Raw genomic sequence first — 13408 nt, forward strand, 5'->3', positions numbered from 1 at the left:
TAAGAAATCACAACTTGAACATCTAAATATATTAAATATTTTTTTATTATGAAAATTTAAATTTAAGTACCTGAAATAAATTTTCAGATTAATAATACTAAAAAAAAAAGTTGGACGTTTAAATTTTGAAAATAATATTTTTTCTCCCAAATGTTTCACAAATTTTATATTTATTTGAGATTTTTATTTATATTAGGTTCATATAGTAATTAAAATGCGGAAATTAAACATAAATATAAATAATATTTTTAACTTAATGGTGTCCATAATTAATTTTGTGGCATGGAGGAAAGTCTAAAGACAACATAAAAGAACAATAAAGAATTATATGTAAAAAAAAAAAAAAACAATCTAAACATGTTCGAATTTCATGTTGTCAAATTATATATATATGGTCATGGTATATATCACAACAACGAACAACCTATATATGTATATGACACAAACGAACGTATACACGAAAAAAACGGGGAAGCCTAAGAGGCGTTAGGGACCGACGCTGACGTGTCGTCCTGTGGTTCGACCACCTCAGCAGCAGCGGCATCAGGCTGAGAGACTTCTTGTGGTGCTGCAGACGTGGCGGCGGCTTCCTCTGTAATTTGCAGAGGCGCTGAGGTGTCGATATCAGCGACAGGTGGCGCGGGAGAAGAAGCCTCGATAATCTCAGGTGGCTTAAACTTATTGATGTAGTAGCTGAGAGAGGGGCCGGAGTATTCAGCAGTCTGAACTACGACCGGTGGTGGATTCTTGCCGACCTGCAGAACCACCGAAGAAGCGGCCGCGATGGAGATTAGAGCAAGTCCGGCGAATATTGCCGCCGTGTTCTCCGTTCCATCTGCAGACGAGCCTGCAGTTCCTGAACTGAGTACACTTTCTGCTATGTATACTGCTGGCTGATGCAGAAAATTAATTTAATTATTAATTAGTTTCACATTTATCCAACGAAACTAATTATTTCTATAAAAAAAAAAAAAAAGAAAAAAATCCGATTCAACATTCATGAGGAAGCGTAAAACTCCAACCGTAGATACTCCGCGATTGGAGAAATGCGCGCGTAAAAGAATTAGTTTATTTGGTTACCTCGATGGAGTATATATTCGTTTGTCCAGCTGTGTCCTTCTCTACGTATCCAGTCCAACCCTTTTTACGAGGAGGAAATGTACCGACCACTCTCGTTTTTTCATCGGCTAGCCATTCTACACTCAATTTACCTACCTGCTTCAAAAAAAATTTACGACCAATATATACATATATATAGGACTCGTTAATATTTTTTCATCGATTGTATTGAAATTATACTTAATTAGTTGGCAACAGAGAAATACATGTATACATATCATATATATCCAGTCTTGTCTGTAGTCTGTAGATATATTAGTCGAACTTCGTTTTGTAACTCTACTCAACAGCCATGAAAACCGAGGAAACTTGAGCTCGAGAGCTCTAACCCAAACGTTGGGGATCAAAATGCGACGACTGACGATGATGCGAGAAATAACGTACAATCTATCTATTAAATAAAAAAAAACGAACACATTTTCAACACGTACTTAATATGTCTCAATAAGCCTGACTGAAGTGTCGGAATACTCAAATCGAAAAATTAGAAACACGTTTCAATAACGAATTTCCAAATATTTTTGTTGCTTACTTAATTTCTCTACACATTTGATGGTTATAACTGCAAATTTATACTTCATATCAATATTTATATAAATAATTTATAAAAATAATACAGTAGTACCTCGATAAATTAATAGCCTTGCTTAAATAATAGTTTCTCTCGGTCCCGACTCGGTTAAAATATGTTAAATTATTAATTCGATAAATTGATAATTCACTAAATTAGAAGAATTTCCCTATGTTCCCACTATTAATTTATAGAGGTTCAACTGATTATAATTTTTAATTTATAAATATACTCCCTTATTTTTTAATATTTACACGTTCTCCCAAGTTTTCGTATTCCAATGTTTGTGCTTCATAGCATCAGATTATCCAATCAAAGGTTCCAGTTTTTTTTCTTTTTTCTTTCTCCAGGTCCGAAACCCGAAAACCCGAAACCACCTTTCCAAACAAAACTTCTCTTCACACATATGCATACAATAATTTCATATCCATATAGACAAAGGGTTCCTTTTTTTTCTTCATTTCAATTTCTTGTCTGTGTGTCTGAATTATTAAAAAAAGAAAAAAAAGGGAGTTTGAGAAAGTGACCTCTTTATCAGGAGCGCATTCTTCGGTGTTGCAATCCTCTTGATCCTCGGAAGAAGCCCTAACCCTAGAAGAAAAGTGCAGAGTTTGCCTCTTTTTGGGGAACTTGTTGAGCAGCAATCTGCTGCTGCTCGCCGGTGCAGAAATGGCGCAGCTGCTTCCTGATAATGCGCACGCCATTACACACTTGTCTGAATTGCTTTCGAGAAACAAAATGGGGTTGAGGTTTTTTTCACATTTGTTGTTGCTGTCTGTGTGTGTGTTCAGGGTTGGTTCCTAAAGTATGTGGTTGGTTTTGAATGGAAGTTGAGATGGTAAGGTGTCCAGCAAGGAAAACTAAAATGTATATATTAAAAAAAAAAAAAACAATATTTTTCTCTCTCTTATTTTTTATTTTACATTTTTGGGTAAATTTCACTTTCTCCTCTTGTACTTTGGTTCGGTATTACTTTAGCTTCTTCTGCTCTCGATTGCAGCGATTTGCCTCCCTGTACTAGAAAACTCGTCTCAATGTGGCAATTGCCGTTAGTTTTCAGACATTTGACCTTAACACCGTTTAATTTTAGCTGAGAGAGATGGCGTTTTTTTCAGATCTTAGATCAAACGGTGTTAAGGTCAAATGTCTGACAACGAACAACGATGACCACATTGAGACAATTTTTGAAGTGTAGCGGAGCAAATCGATGCGATCAAGAGTAGAAGGGGTAAAGTGACACCGAGCCAGAGTACGAGGGGAAAAGTGGAATTTACCATACTTGGAAAATGGCTTTTGATATTTGGATTTTCTTTTTTAAGTATAAATTGACGATTGTTTTAAGTAAAACTTAGTATTCGATCATTAAGAAAACTTAGCAATATGCTTGTAAAACAAAAAGCAAAAAATTGACATCAAACATCTAATTTATAAATTGCAGTATTAGCAACTGAAATGATTTTTAGGGTATTAAAATTACGAATATTATTTATTAACCAAACTAATTTCTCTCTCTAAACTTACCCAAACCCCTAAAAATCCCCAAAACTCACAACAATCCTCCACAAATGCTCTCAAATTCCAAAATTTGAAAGTAATTTCTACTACAAATTACATATATTGCAATTATTTCATGTTTATTTCGTTAATTACATGTTAACAAATGTTAGGAATCGAATTCTAGGGATTTCTTAAATTATCAAAAATGTGAAAGGAAAAGCTTCTTCTACTTCGTGCATGGTCTTGCTTTCTTGATGATTGCAAAAAATCTTTGTGATTGCTTCCTTTGAGGAATATATAATTATGGATCTAAAACTATAATTTCTGTGATTAGTGTTTAGGAACCCAAATTACGGCCATGATTTTGGTCACAAGTGGAGATTTGTTAAGAATTTGGCCCATAAATAAATTTGGAATTTCGCTCAGTCTTGATAAATTCTCGGTGGCCTAAAACTTGAAATTGTGCCCAAACAACTTAAGCTCAATACGCCAAATCAAACCCTGATCTTGACCGTCCACTTTTGTTGGTTAAACCTTGGACGTACATTTGACCTTTTTCATACACTTTCTCTTTTGACCTAGCTTCTCATTCTAATCTCGTCGTTTCACTCTACCTTTATCTCTCTATCTCAACAGTACAATCGTCACCTCTTGTCTTCTTCTAGCGACATCTTTACTGGCCTTGTAGAACAATTGGTGACTTTGACTCTGCCGAGCATTTAATGTTTCGTCACCTCTTGTCTTCTCCCAGTAAGCACAAAAAAAGGCCCAAATCGCGATCCAAAACTCATGATCGCGATCTAGAAGGCGGTGCACAGTTTTCGAGGCTGCCAGATCGCGATCCAGAAGCTAGATTGCGATCTGAGCACAAAAATCGAGATCAGATATTTTTCTTTCTTTTCTTACTATAAATATATCTCTTCTTCACTCTTGACTTCCTCTTGGGGGTTTTCTTCGATTTTCTCTACGGTTTTCGCCAGTTCTTTGCGGGAAGTTTCGACGAGGGTTTCGACTCGGATTTTTCATAAGCTTTTTCTTTACGTTTAGTTTATGGTTTTTCTTGTTCTTCATTTTGATGCTATGTTTGTAATGAACTGAGCATTTTCTTTTAGGAAAATGAAACTTTGTATATATTGATTTTGATTTTCAAATATGTGATCTATTTGTCGTTCTTTGATTCTATTTATGTTTTGCTGTATTAAATGCTTTCGATTGTTTGGCCAACAGTTGAATTGATTGTAAATGGAAATGAACTCAAGAGAGGATTTCTCGTTTGATTTTATGAAAACATAATTCGGGTTGTGGAAACGGAGACGTGATGCACCTCGGGTAGCCTTTAAGGACTTGGCCTAAATGCTCTCTTAATATCAGATTATGAACGGAGACGTCGGACTTGTGGGTAGACTCTAACTACATTGGAGATGGAGGTTAGGGTATTTTTGTGTCTGGGTTAGCGAATATTCAATTGGCATTAGATTCGGACTTGTAGATCTTTATCGATGGTACACTGGTGGATTTTACACAAGAAGCCATCACATGTCGGAATTCTTCGTTTGTCCTGGTGGACCATTGTTTGTTTTTTCTTCCTTTTAGCTTCATTTCATCTCCCATCCTTTCGATCGTCTGGATAAAGTTTAGGATAGTACAATTACGGTATTTGGTAAATTTAGGAACTTAATTTCTTGTGGATTGATATCTGGCTATTTTACAAAACGCGATACTATACACTTGCGGTTATTCATACGTAGGTTTTACCCGTATCATTTTACTATTGGGAGAAGTTTTTATTTTGGTACCTATTAATCGTGTAATTTAGAAAAGTCGCCCCAAAAAACATTTTGTAAAAAAAAATCAAATAAAAAGAAAAAAGAAACATAAATAAAAATGCCTAATGAAAAATCAAATAGAACGAAAAAATAAAACTATCTAGATAGAACATGACAATATTGCCTCTAAATTTAGTTCTAGGGTTATAGGTCAAAAATCTTCCTTTTCTATATAAAGATAAGATAAAATAATAAAGTGATTATGAGCTTTTTTTGTGTTCAAAATCAGTTTTTTTAAAGATTAAAAAACTCATAATTACTTTGGAAAAGCGTCTGCAAACACCATCTTAGTGTTAAAATATTTTAACAATTTTTGTCTTAAATTTAGGAGCAATTTAAAAATTTGTGATTTGTTGATTTCAGGGTATAAATATAATTTCGCTAACTGAAGAGGGATTTTTGCAATATCTAGACATACACGAGACGCTATTTGTAATATATAGAGGCATCGTTTGCTTACCTATATTGGATTAGATCAGATTAGATTAAATTGGATTAATTCCCTACTGGTTAACTACTTAATTAGTTCATAATATATTTGGTTCTTTAGATTACATGTTGTATTAAATTTGTTAAATTCTATTATTATATGTAAATTGTCTATAAAATTTTCTATTTAACAAAATTCAATTATTATTTTAAGGTTAAATTTGTAATATTCCGTTTTAATCACCTCTACAAAATTAATCGTAGGGGAAGGGGTGTTACTAATTTTATGACGTAGTAACATTTAATTAGAGGGCTTCAACTTTAATAGCAGGTTAGAGTAATTTTGAATCTTACCAACCAAACATCTTACTAATTCATACTATTTAGTTAATCTAACCTAATAGTAGCAAGCAAACGAGGCTAGAAGAGCTTATTTGCAAGGCAGCGGATATATGCAAGCCCATTTTTTTATTAGTTCAAACCCACATAAAGATATTTATTAGTTCAAGCCCGTAATTTAATCTAATTTTATTACATCATGACTAAAGAGGATGAATATACCTCTATCCACAAATAATACCCAAATACAAACAAACCCTATTTTTAATTTGTTCAACACCAAAAAAAAAAAAAAAAACCCTCACGGCTGACGCACGACTGTCGCCTCGACGCCGACCGACGAGACTTCCACCGCGCCGGCGACGACCAGCAACCCACCCACCGCACCACGACCGCCGCACCATCACCACCTTTTTACTAAACTATTGTTTGTAAATTCGAAAACATTAATCGAGCATCGATTCTTGATAAATATGTGTGGATGAACATTAATCTATACTTATTTCTTGTTGGGTTGCAATGCTTTAGCCGATTTAAGAAAAAAAATTGAGATTGGTTTTTTTGTGTGTTTTCGTTGGCTTCCCAAATCGGTTTATCCAGACCGATTTTGTACACGAAAATCGGCGTCATAATGCCGATTTTTGTTAATCAAATCGGCAACACAACGTCGACTTTACAAGTCAAAATCGGCGTTGTAACGCCGATTTTTTAATGTTTTGTGTTTTTTATTTGGTTTTGAATTTCATTAAGGGTAAATTAGTATTTTTATGTTGGAGGTCTTGAACTAATAAAAAAATGGGCTTGTATATATCCGCAGCCTATTTGCAATTTATTTTCATAATTTTTTGTTTTCGTTTTATTGAGGAACAAACTATGATTTCACAAACATGAGGGGCGGTTTTGCAATTTAAGAATACCTAGGGGGTTATTTATACTTTACTTTTTTGTTTTTATTGGGTATGCAGAGAATCAACTACTGGTACTACTACATTTCCCGGCAAAATCCACTTTGGCGCCAACAATCGGCTAAACCCCCCATCGTAAACCCTCGAGCAACCCCACTCCCCTCCAGCCTCCGCCAGGACCGCCGCGCCGCCGATGTTTCACCGAACGACGGTATAGTCATCGTTTATCGCCCTAATTTATCCTTATGGGCACTTTATCTGGATTTCGCCCTCCCCAATTCTCAGAGGTAATCATCGATCCCTTCATATTTTTTTTTTTTTTTTTAATTTGTTTTGGGATTGTTGTTGTGAAATTCACCCTTTTTGGCTGCTGACAGGATGACGCGTGGCTACCGGCATGGCTTCAGCAATGCAATGCCACACGATTGAATGTGGAAGAAATTGAGAAAGACCGTATCACGTTCGAACAACGTGTTGAGGTTAGACGCTTTCTCGTGTTTCAGTTCTTATATGTATTGCTTTAATTGGCCGATCAGTTTCTATAATCGGCCGATTTCTTATATTACATGACTAGAATTTACTTGTCGTATTTTGATAGGAATTGCAATTTCTTCACACGGGCATCGGCGATGGAGAATCGTTGAGGGAAGACAGTGGATGTAACATTGGTCGATTATTTATATCCGGGACTGACAGTTCACCTTTTAGTTTTGCTCGGTCTGCTGATAATGTAAGTTTCTGTCTCTAACAAAAATTTAGTACTGCCATTAATTTCTCTACTTGGTTCGTAATGTAATTAGCAATTCACAATCTTTTGATTGCCGTTGTTTATGAGTTTTCGATTTCCAAAATTTTACAATCTATATCAAAAAGTAACAAAGTGGTGCATCGCACCTTGTACACATCTCTAGGCAGACTACGGTATTTCATTGGAACATGTACGGTTTCTCGCTCCCTCTTTTTTTTGCAATGTTGTCACCAATCAGATATTATATTTATTTCTGATTGGATTTAGTTCCTGACACAGTGTCCTTGGACTTTGTTATTGGTATCATGTTGGTTAGTTATGCTTTATCATAATACTTGTTTTACAGATTAAAAGTTACGTTATCCACAAAATTTCTGATAGACTACGTTTTTTTTTTCTTCTGAAGGTGGTTCAGTTTCATCTTTGTCTGTCTTTAGATGGCAATTCAGAGAACTCGAATCTAACTACCGATGCACGCCAAACAGAGCCCAAGTGTCCTCCTGTCACCCAACCTATTGAAAAGTTGAGAAATTCAGGGCAAGATGGTGTTAAGTTAAGTTTGTTCGGTAATGCTGGTGCAGTAAATATGTGTCCAACAGCTGAGTTGTTAAAGCTCGATGAAGATGTGGATTTCGCTGAAGCTTCTGATGATGCAGTAGAACTGTGCATAGCAGCATCCGAGGCATTGGCCATTAATGAAGTCGTAGAGGGTGACTCGTTTGTAAAATCTTCATCTGCTTTAGCTATACTTGAAGCTTCTCTTCAGGTGAAGCAAGCAAGGTTGGAAGTTTGGAAGAATAACTTAAGTGGTTCAATTGATGTACTCAGTGAAATCGATAACTTATCCGATTTGGATGATATAATTATGGGAAGTGCATATGAAGATACCGGGATTCATTTTGATGAGTTGCTCGGAAATGAGTTGAGTGTATCTCAAGTTAAGGATACTTTTGACTCTGCAAACGTTTTGGGTAAATCTTGTGATGATAGATATACACATGAAATAGAAGGTGCTATCGACAATGACACACAATTCAAAACAGATTTTTCCGCAGAATGTTTCGACGGTGACAAACAAAATAGGGTAATTGATAATGCAGTGTGTGCTTTGGGAACTGATGTTGCGTACCGCCCTGATTGCTTGAAGACTGTTGACACTCGGGCAAAACTTCATCCTTCCGTTTTGGCAGAGGTACAGAAAAAAATTAAATTTGATTTCCCTTCTTTTGTTTTGCGATTCCACTAACACTTCAGGATTTTCACCTTCTTTAATTTTGTCAAACTTGTTGATAATTTTTTCGTCCAACCTGCAGAAAGTCAATGCAACAACAGCAGAAAACAGTTCAGATGAAACAAATATGAGGTCTTCACCAATTACAAGCTGTCGAGATAGGGGTAAAGTATTGCATTGCACTTCCAACTCCTACTCTTTCTTGTGCTCTAAGAAAATAATTATGAATTCCCGCATCTTACTTCCCCTTCTTTGACAGGAAAACATTATACTCTATCAAGTACTGTTCCAGAACGGTTTGAAAGCCGCTGGTTTGGTGGTTGGACAAGTAACGTAAGTACTACTCGAAAAGTTACCACACACACACACACACACACACACACAAAGAGATTAGTCTCTATTTTTGTTTCTCTCTCAACATATTTATATACTTTTGTGGCTTGCGTTTATTTTGTACTCGTTTCTCCACAGAATGAAGTGAGGCTTACCACTGTGAAATATAGCATCCCAAAACCTTTTGCTGGTGAAACAAGCTTTCTGTCGGAGTCCGCAGATGCTGCTCCGGATGAAAACTCTTTTGTGCAGAATCACAATAGAGGGGCCACAATAGCTTCTCAATTAAGCATACACACTGAAAATTTCTCCAACGGAGGAAATGACGGGATGCTGCTTTCTCAAGATGAAAAATCTTCGAGTACATCTTTGGTGGACCCTCTTTGCTCTGTTGTTCCATGTAGTATTGCTGAAAATGTGTGTTCGTCGCCTGCTATAAGCCATGAGGACAGAGTACAACTGAATTGTAAGAAAGACGATGTGCTAAGGACCTCGTCCTCGAATGATGCACAAGGGGAAAGAATTGCTCTGCCAACGGCTAATATCAAGGAGTCATGCAATGGAGTTTCAAGACGATTTGCTTCCCTAAGAGATTATAGCAAACTAATGCCAAGCCGTGCAGAGTTTTTGCAAGAAAATGTTCATCAGAGAAAGTCATTCTTGATAGACAGCAACACTGAGTCGACTTTCAAGGAGGCACCTTTTACTAACCGTGAGGAAACTATGAAGGTTGGGGCTGAGCTTTCTATAAAAGATCTTGCTGAAGAAAGTCCAATTCGAACATCGGTAACAGAAAACAAATCGAAACGTCTGCCCACAGATAACTTGCACCGGACCCTATTACAACGTAAATCTCGAAATTCTCAGAAGTTACCAACCTTGAAACGTGTTCACTTTTATGAAAATGAAACTATCATGCCAGACAATAAAAAACTCCGGAAGGTGCAAACGGCATCGAAAACTTGTAAGCAAAATCCCGAGTGATAATATGACTCATAAGTTTGTATATCTGTTGATTATCCAGTGATGACTTTGTGCCACCTTTACAGGTTATTCTACTCGAGCTTCTAAAAGATCATCTGGATCCAGTGCACATCCTGAATACCGAGCTAAACAGATGGACAGAGAGAAGAAAAGGTTGATATTTCAAACGATGGAATTTTTGCTTACTGGATTTTCTCCACAAAAGGAAAAGGAAATTGAGTGCCTCGTTCGAAAATATGGTGGCATAGTTATTTCTCAACTTCCGTTCATATACTTGAAGGGAAAGAGAAGTTCTAGGTCAAAGTCTCCGGTCCTTCCTGTTGTTTTGTGTTTGAAGAAGGTAACTTTACCAAAAATTAAAACATTTTTATTTTCAATATAAATTTTTAAACATAATTTCTCTCTGGATTTTTTAATGAAATCTTGCTCTTTGGATTTGTTAATATCTTCAATTGTAATCTTCTTCGTCTTAGACTAAATCTTTTTAAGAAAAATTCTTTGTTTTGTTCTGAATAAAACTTGTGATGAGTGTTAAAAGAAGATATCATGCAAAACGAAGAGCCGTCACCCTCTTTTTGAAAGTCCTAAGCTACAATTGCCAAATAAAAAGGGTGTATCATTTTTTAAGAGATAGGTAAGGTTGAATTTTATGGAGCTTTGGTACGATTATTCCCTGTTTCGATTTCTGTTGATTCTTTAAAATATATCTATTTAGTATGTATAGCTCAGATGTTTCTTTCAAAATTATTAAAAAAGCACGGGGTAGACGAACTTCAAATGGGGAGCTGGGTATAGAAATTTGTTTTCTGATATATATACATGTCTTCTAAGGCTCATTTAGACACAGTGATTTCTATACACTATAACTAGTTGATAAACCTGAATGATATCGTCTTTTAATCTTCTGGATTGAGCTATTTGGGTCAAATTTATATGTGTAATTGGATTTGAAATTTATCCATGATATTTTGTGACTGATTCTGGCATTATTTTACACTAACGAGGATTTCTAATTCTTGTTCGTTGTTATCTCAGACACAATCATTCAAGTTCTTGTATGGATGTGCAGTGAATGCCTACGTTCTTAAAGTGAATTGGCTTATTGATTCAATTGCTGCTGGTTTCGTCTTGCCACCAAAAGAGTATGTTCCTAATATGCCTACTACATCCATGTCTTGTTTATATCTCTTATCTAGACTACAGTTATGATTTTATAATAAAGTTGACATTAGGACTATGAATTTTTCTAAATTTATAAAGTTGTTTATGGCTTGAGAAATTAGTAATTAATGAATTGATAATCACCGGAATTTGGATTGTTAAGTTGATACAATATGCACGTAATTAGAAATAAATATGGAAACCTTACAAACTCTAGGGTTCACAATTCCTTGAATTATCCCATCTGAGTTGCTCAACTTTATTGCAAGAAAAATAGATGTAATTCGGGATCCATGAAAGGAGGCTAACTCTTATGATACTAGATTACAAAGCGTAAAGCTTTTAAAGTATTATTTCATATTATTTCTTGTTTTATCAAACTGTGTTGTAATTTTGCCTTCTGATTCTTATTTTATCACATTGATTGATGTAATTTTATTTCATTTGTCAGATACATGATCCTGCCCATAAATAATGGCGGAAGGGACGACCAGGTTTATACGGCTATAAACTACAACATTCATTCTCTCGTTTTTAACAAGTTGGGCATCATGCTTCATGGAAAAACCAAATATGTGACAAATATCGCAACCATTATCAAGGTATACCGTGTACACTTACGCACTCTTATTTGGAAATTATACACAATCAGCCGTTTGGCTGCTCATGAGACTGAAGAAAAATCTAGTTGACGTCGAAGTTGATAAATGTTTTTTTGAAATTATTATTTTTTCATAATTTGTTTTTTCTTTGTCCATCTCAGCATGGTGGTGGGCAGGTTTTCAAAACCTTGCAAAGATTGGTCCAGGCTCTTGAAGCTGGAAGAATTTCAAAGGGTGTAGTTGTCGCTGACGAGGGAAGTTGTGCTTCTCGTCACTTGAAGCACTGTACCTTGGAGCAGAATATACCCATGACAGTCAGTTTTTTTTTTCCTATTATTGTAGCAAATAATGTCCCGTTGCCTTTAACAAATGTGAAAAAATTATTAATATTAATCTGACTCAAGTGTTGAATCAAATGCAGCCAGTTTCCTGGATTATAAAGAGCTTATATGCTGGACAGCTTATTCCTTTGGAGACGAAAAAGATTCCCCGATATCCGCCACTGCCAGCCATTAAACTTCAAAGACGCCAAGATTCAGTTGAACTAAGTCAAGAAATATGAATCCCGGCATAACATGCTTCTGTAAGTACTTGAAATGTTCTGCTATGCAATTAGAAATTAAACACATATGTTGAAGCCAAGTTCATATCTATCCCTTGAAGAATTGTTTCCTTATTCTGATTTTTTTTCATCTCTATATAAAATAGTGGGCTCATTCAATAATATTAATACGTTTGGCTTTTGTATTTCTTTCTATCCTGGAATTTTTATTCTAATAAAAAAAAATCGGGATTCTGTTTTATGAAATTAAAATCAGAAAAAGATGAAATTTCCTGTATAATTTTGATTCCAGTTATTAAAAAAAACCAGAATTTTCGAAATCAGAATGAAGAAAATGGTGTTTTATTTGACAATTTTCAAATTGAATCGGCGGAATTCGGGAATTCTGTTCCGGTTTCCACCCGTTACTCAGAGATATCGTTCGATTCTTGATTTTTTGTTTCACAATTACTTTCAAGCTGAGGTTGTCGACTGATAACATCAGAACATTTAATGATTTAGTGTGCTTTTGTCATCAGGTACAATCGTCCCAACTGCAAAACTTGATCAGCACTTGACTTTCGGAACTAAGCTGAGGATATTTGGTTCTCGAAGCTTTGACACTTCGTGGTCTAATTTAATTCCAAGAATTTCAGGAGCAAATTTTCCTGCGACAACAGAACCAGTTACCCTCTGTTGTAAACATTAATTTCTTGCCCGTCTGGCTGGACGCGTAGCATCAACGGACTTATTTGCAAGACATTGCATGTATGTATATGTATATGTTTCCTGTCAATTCTCTTACTTTTGTTGTATTTAATAGTCAACAAAGTTCATGTAATAAATCGGTCTTTTTCATTGTCGAAATAGTTCTTAGTTCTAATTTGCATTTGTAACGGTGTGCAGATTTTGGTTGTGTTATGATCTTCTTCTGGCAGATTTGCTTGTTGAAGAGAGGGAAAAACGATATATTTTAAGAATATTTATCTGTAAGTACCTCTTCTTGGCTTTTACACCTTCATAAGCCCCTGTCCGAAACCACGGACTGTGGTTGGCTAATTAAACTCGTACATTCAATATCTTATCCGTTAATTATAATTTTATTTTGAACATAAAAAGAAT

General features: G+C 35.5%; 2 protein-coding genes across 3 annotated transcripts; one reads left to right on the forward strand and one right to left on the reverse strand.

Moving 5' to 3' along the window:
• Positions 1-358: 358 nt before the first annotated feature.
• On the reverse strand, positions 359-2580 carry LOC105969751 (proline-rich family protein). The gene is made up of 3 exons (XM_012994529.2): positions 2218-2580; positions 1081-1215; positions 359-893 (listed from the first exon to the last, which is right to left on the reverse strand). Exons 1-3 carry the CDS (start codon positions 2392-2394, stop codon positions 477-479), a joined length of 729 nt encoding a protein of 242 aa, XP_012849983.2. The 5' UTR covers positions 2395-2580; the 3' UTR covers positions 359-476.
• Positions 2581-6733: 4153 nt separating this feature from the next.
• Positions 6734-13279, forward strand: LOC105969706 (uncharacterized). Of its 2 annotated transcripts, XR_016029026.1 has the most exons (14): positions 6757-6973; positions 7064-7165; positions 7285-7416; positions 7841-8626; positions 8748-8829; positions 8925-8998; positions 9137-9962; positions 10048-10322; positions 11018-11124; positions 11595-11745; positions 11907-12059; positions 12167-12328; positions 12826-13054; positions 13193-13268. XR_016029026.1 is itself a non-coding variant. In XM_088811560.1 (13 exons), the coding sequence occupies exons 1-12, from the start codon at positions 6932-6934 to the stop codon at positions 12305-12307; spliced, it is 2871 nt and encodes a 956-aa protein (XP_088667686.1). In that variant the 5' UTR covers positions 6734-6931; the 3' UTR covers positions 12308-12328; positions 12826-13279. The 2 variants fall into 2 exon arrangements, 1 of the variants encoding a protein (XP_088667686.1); XM_088811560.1 differs by having other exon boundaries at positions 6734-6973; positions 12826-13279.
• The last annotated feature ends 129 nt before the right edge of the window (positions 13280-13408 follow it).

Source organism: Erythranthe guttata, chromosome 2 (genome assembly GCF_056151865.1).
Source record: "Erythranthe guttata isolate IM_541 chromosome 2, IM_541, whole genome shotgun sequence".
Classification (NCBI taxonomy): Eukaryota; Viridiplantae; Streptophyta; class Magnoliopsida; order Lamiales; family Phrymaceae; genus Erythranthe; species Erythranthe guttata.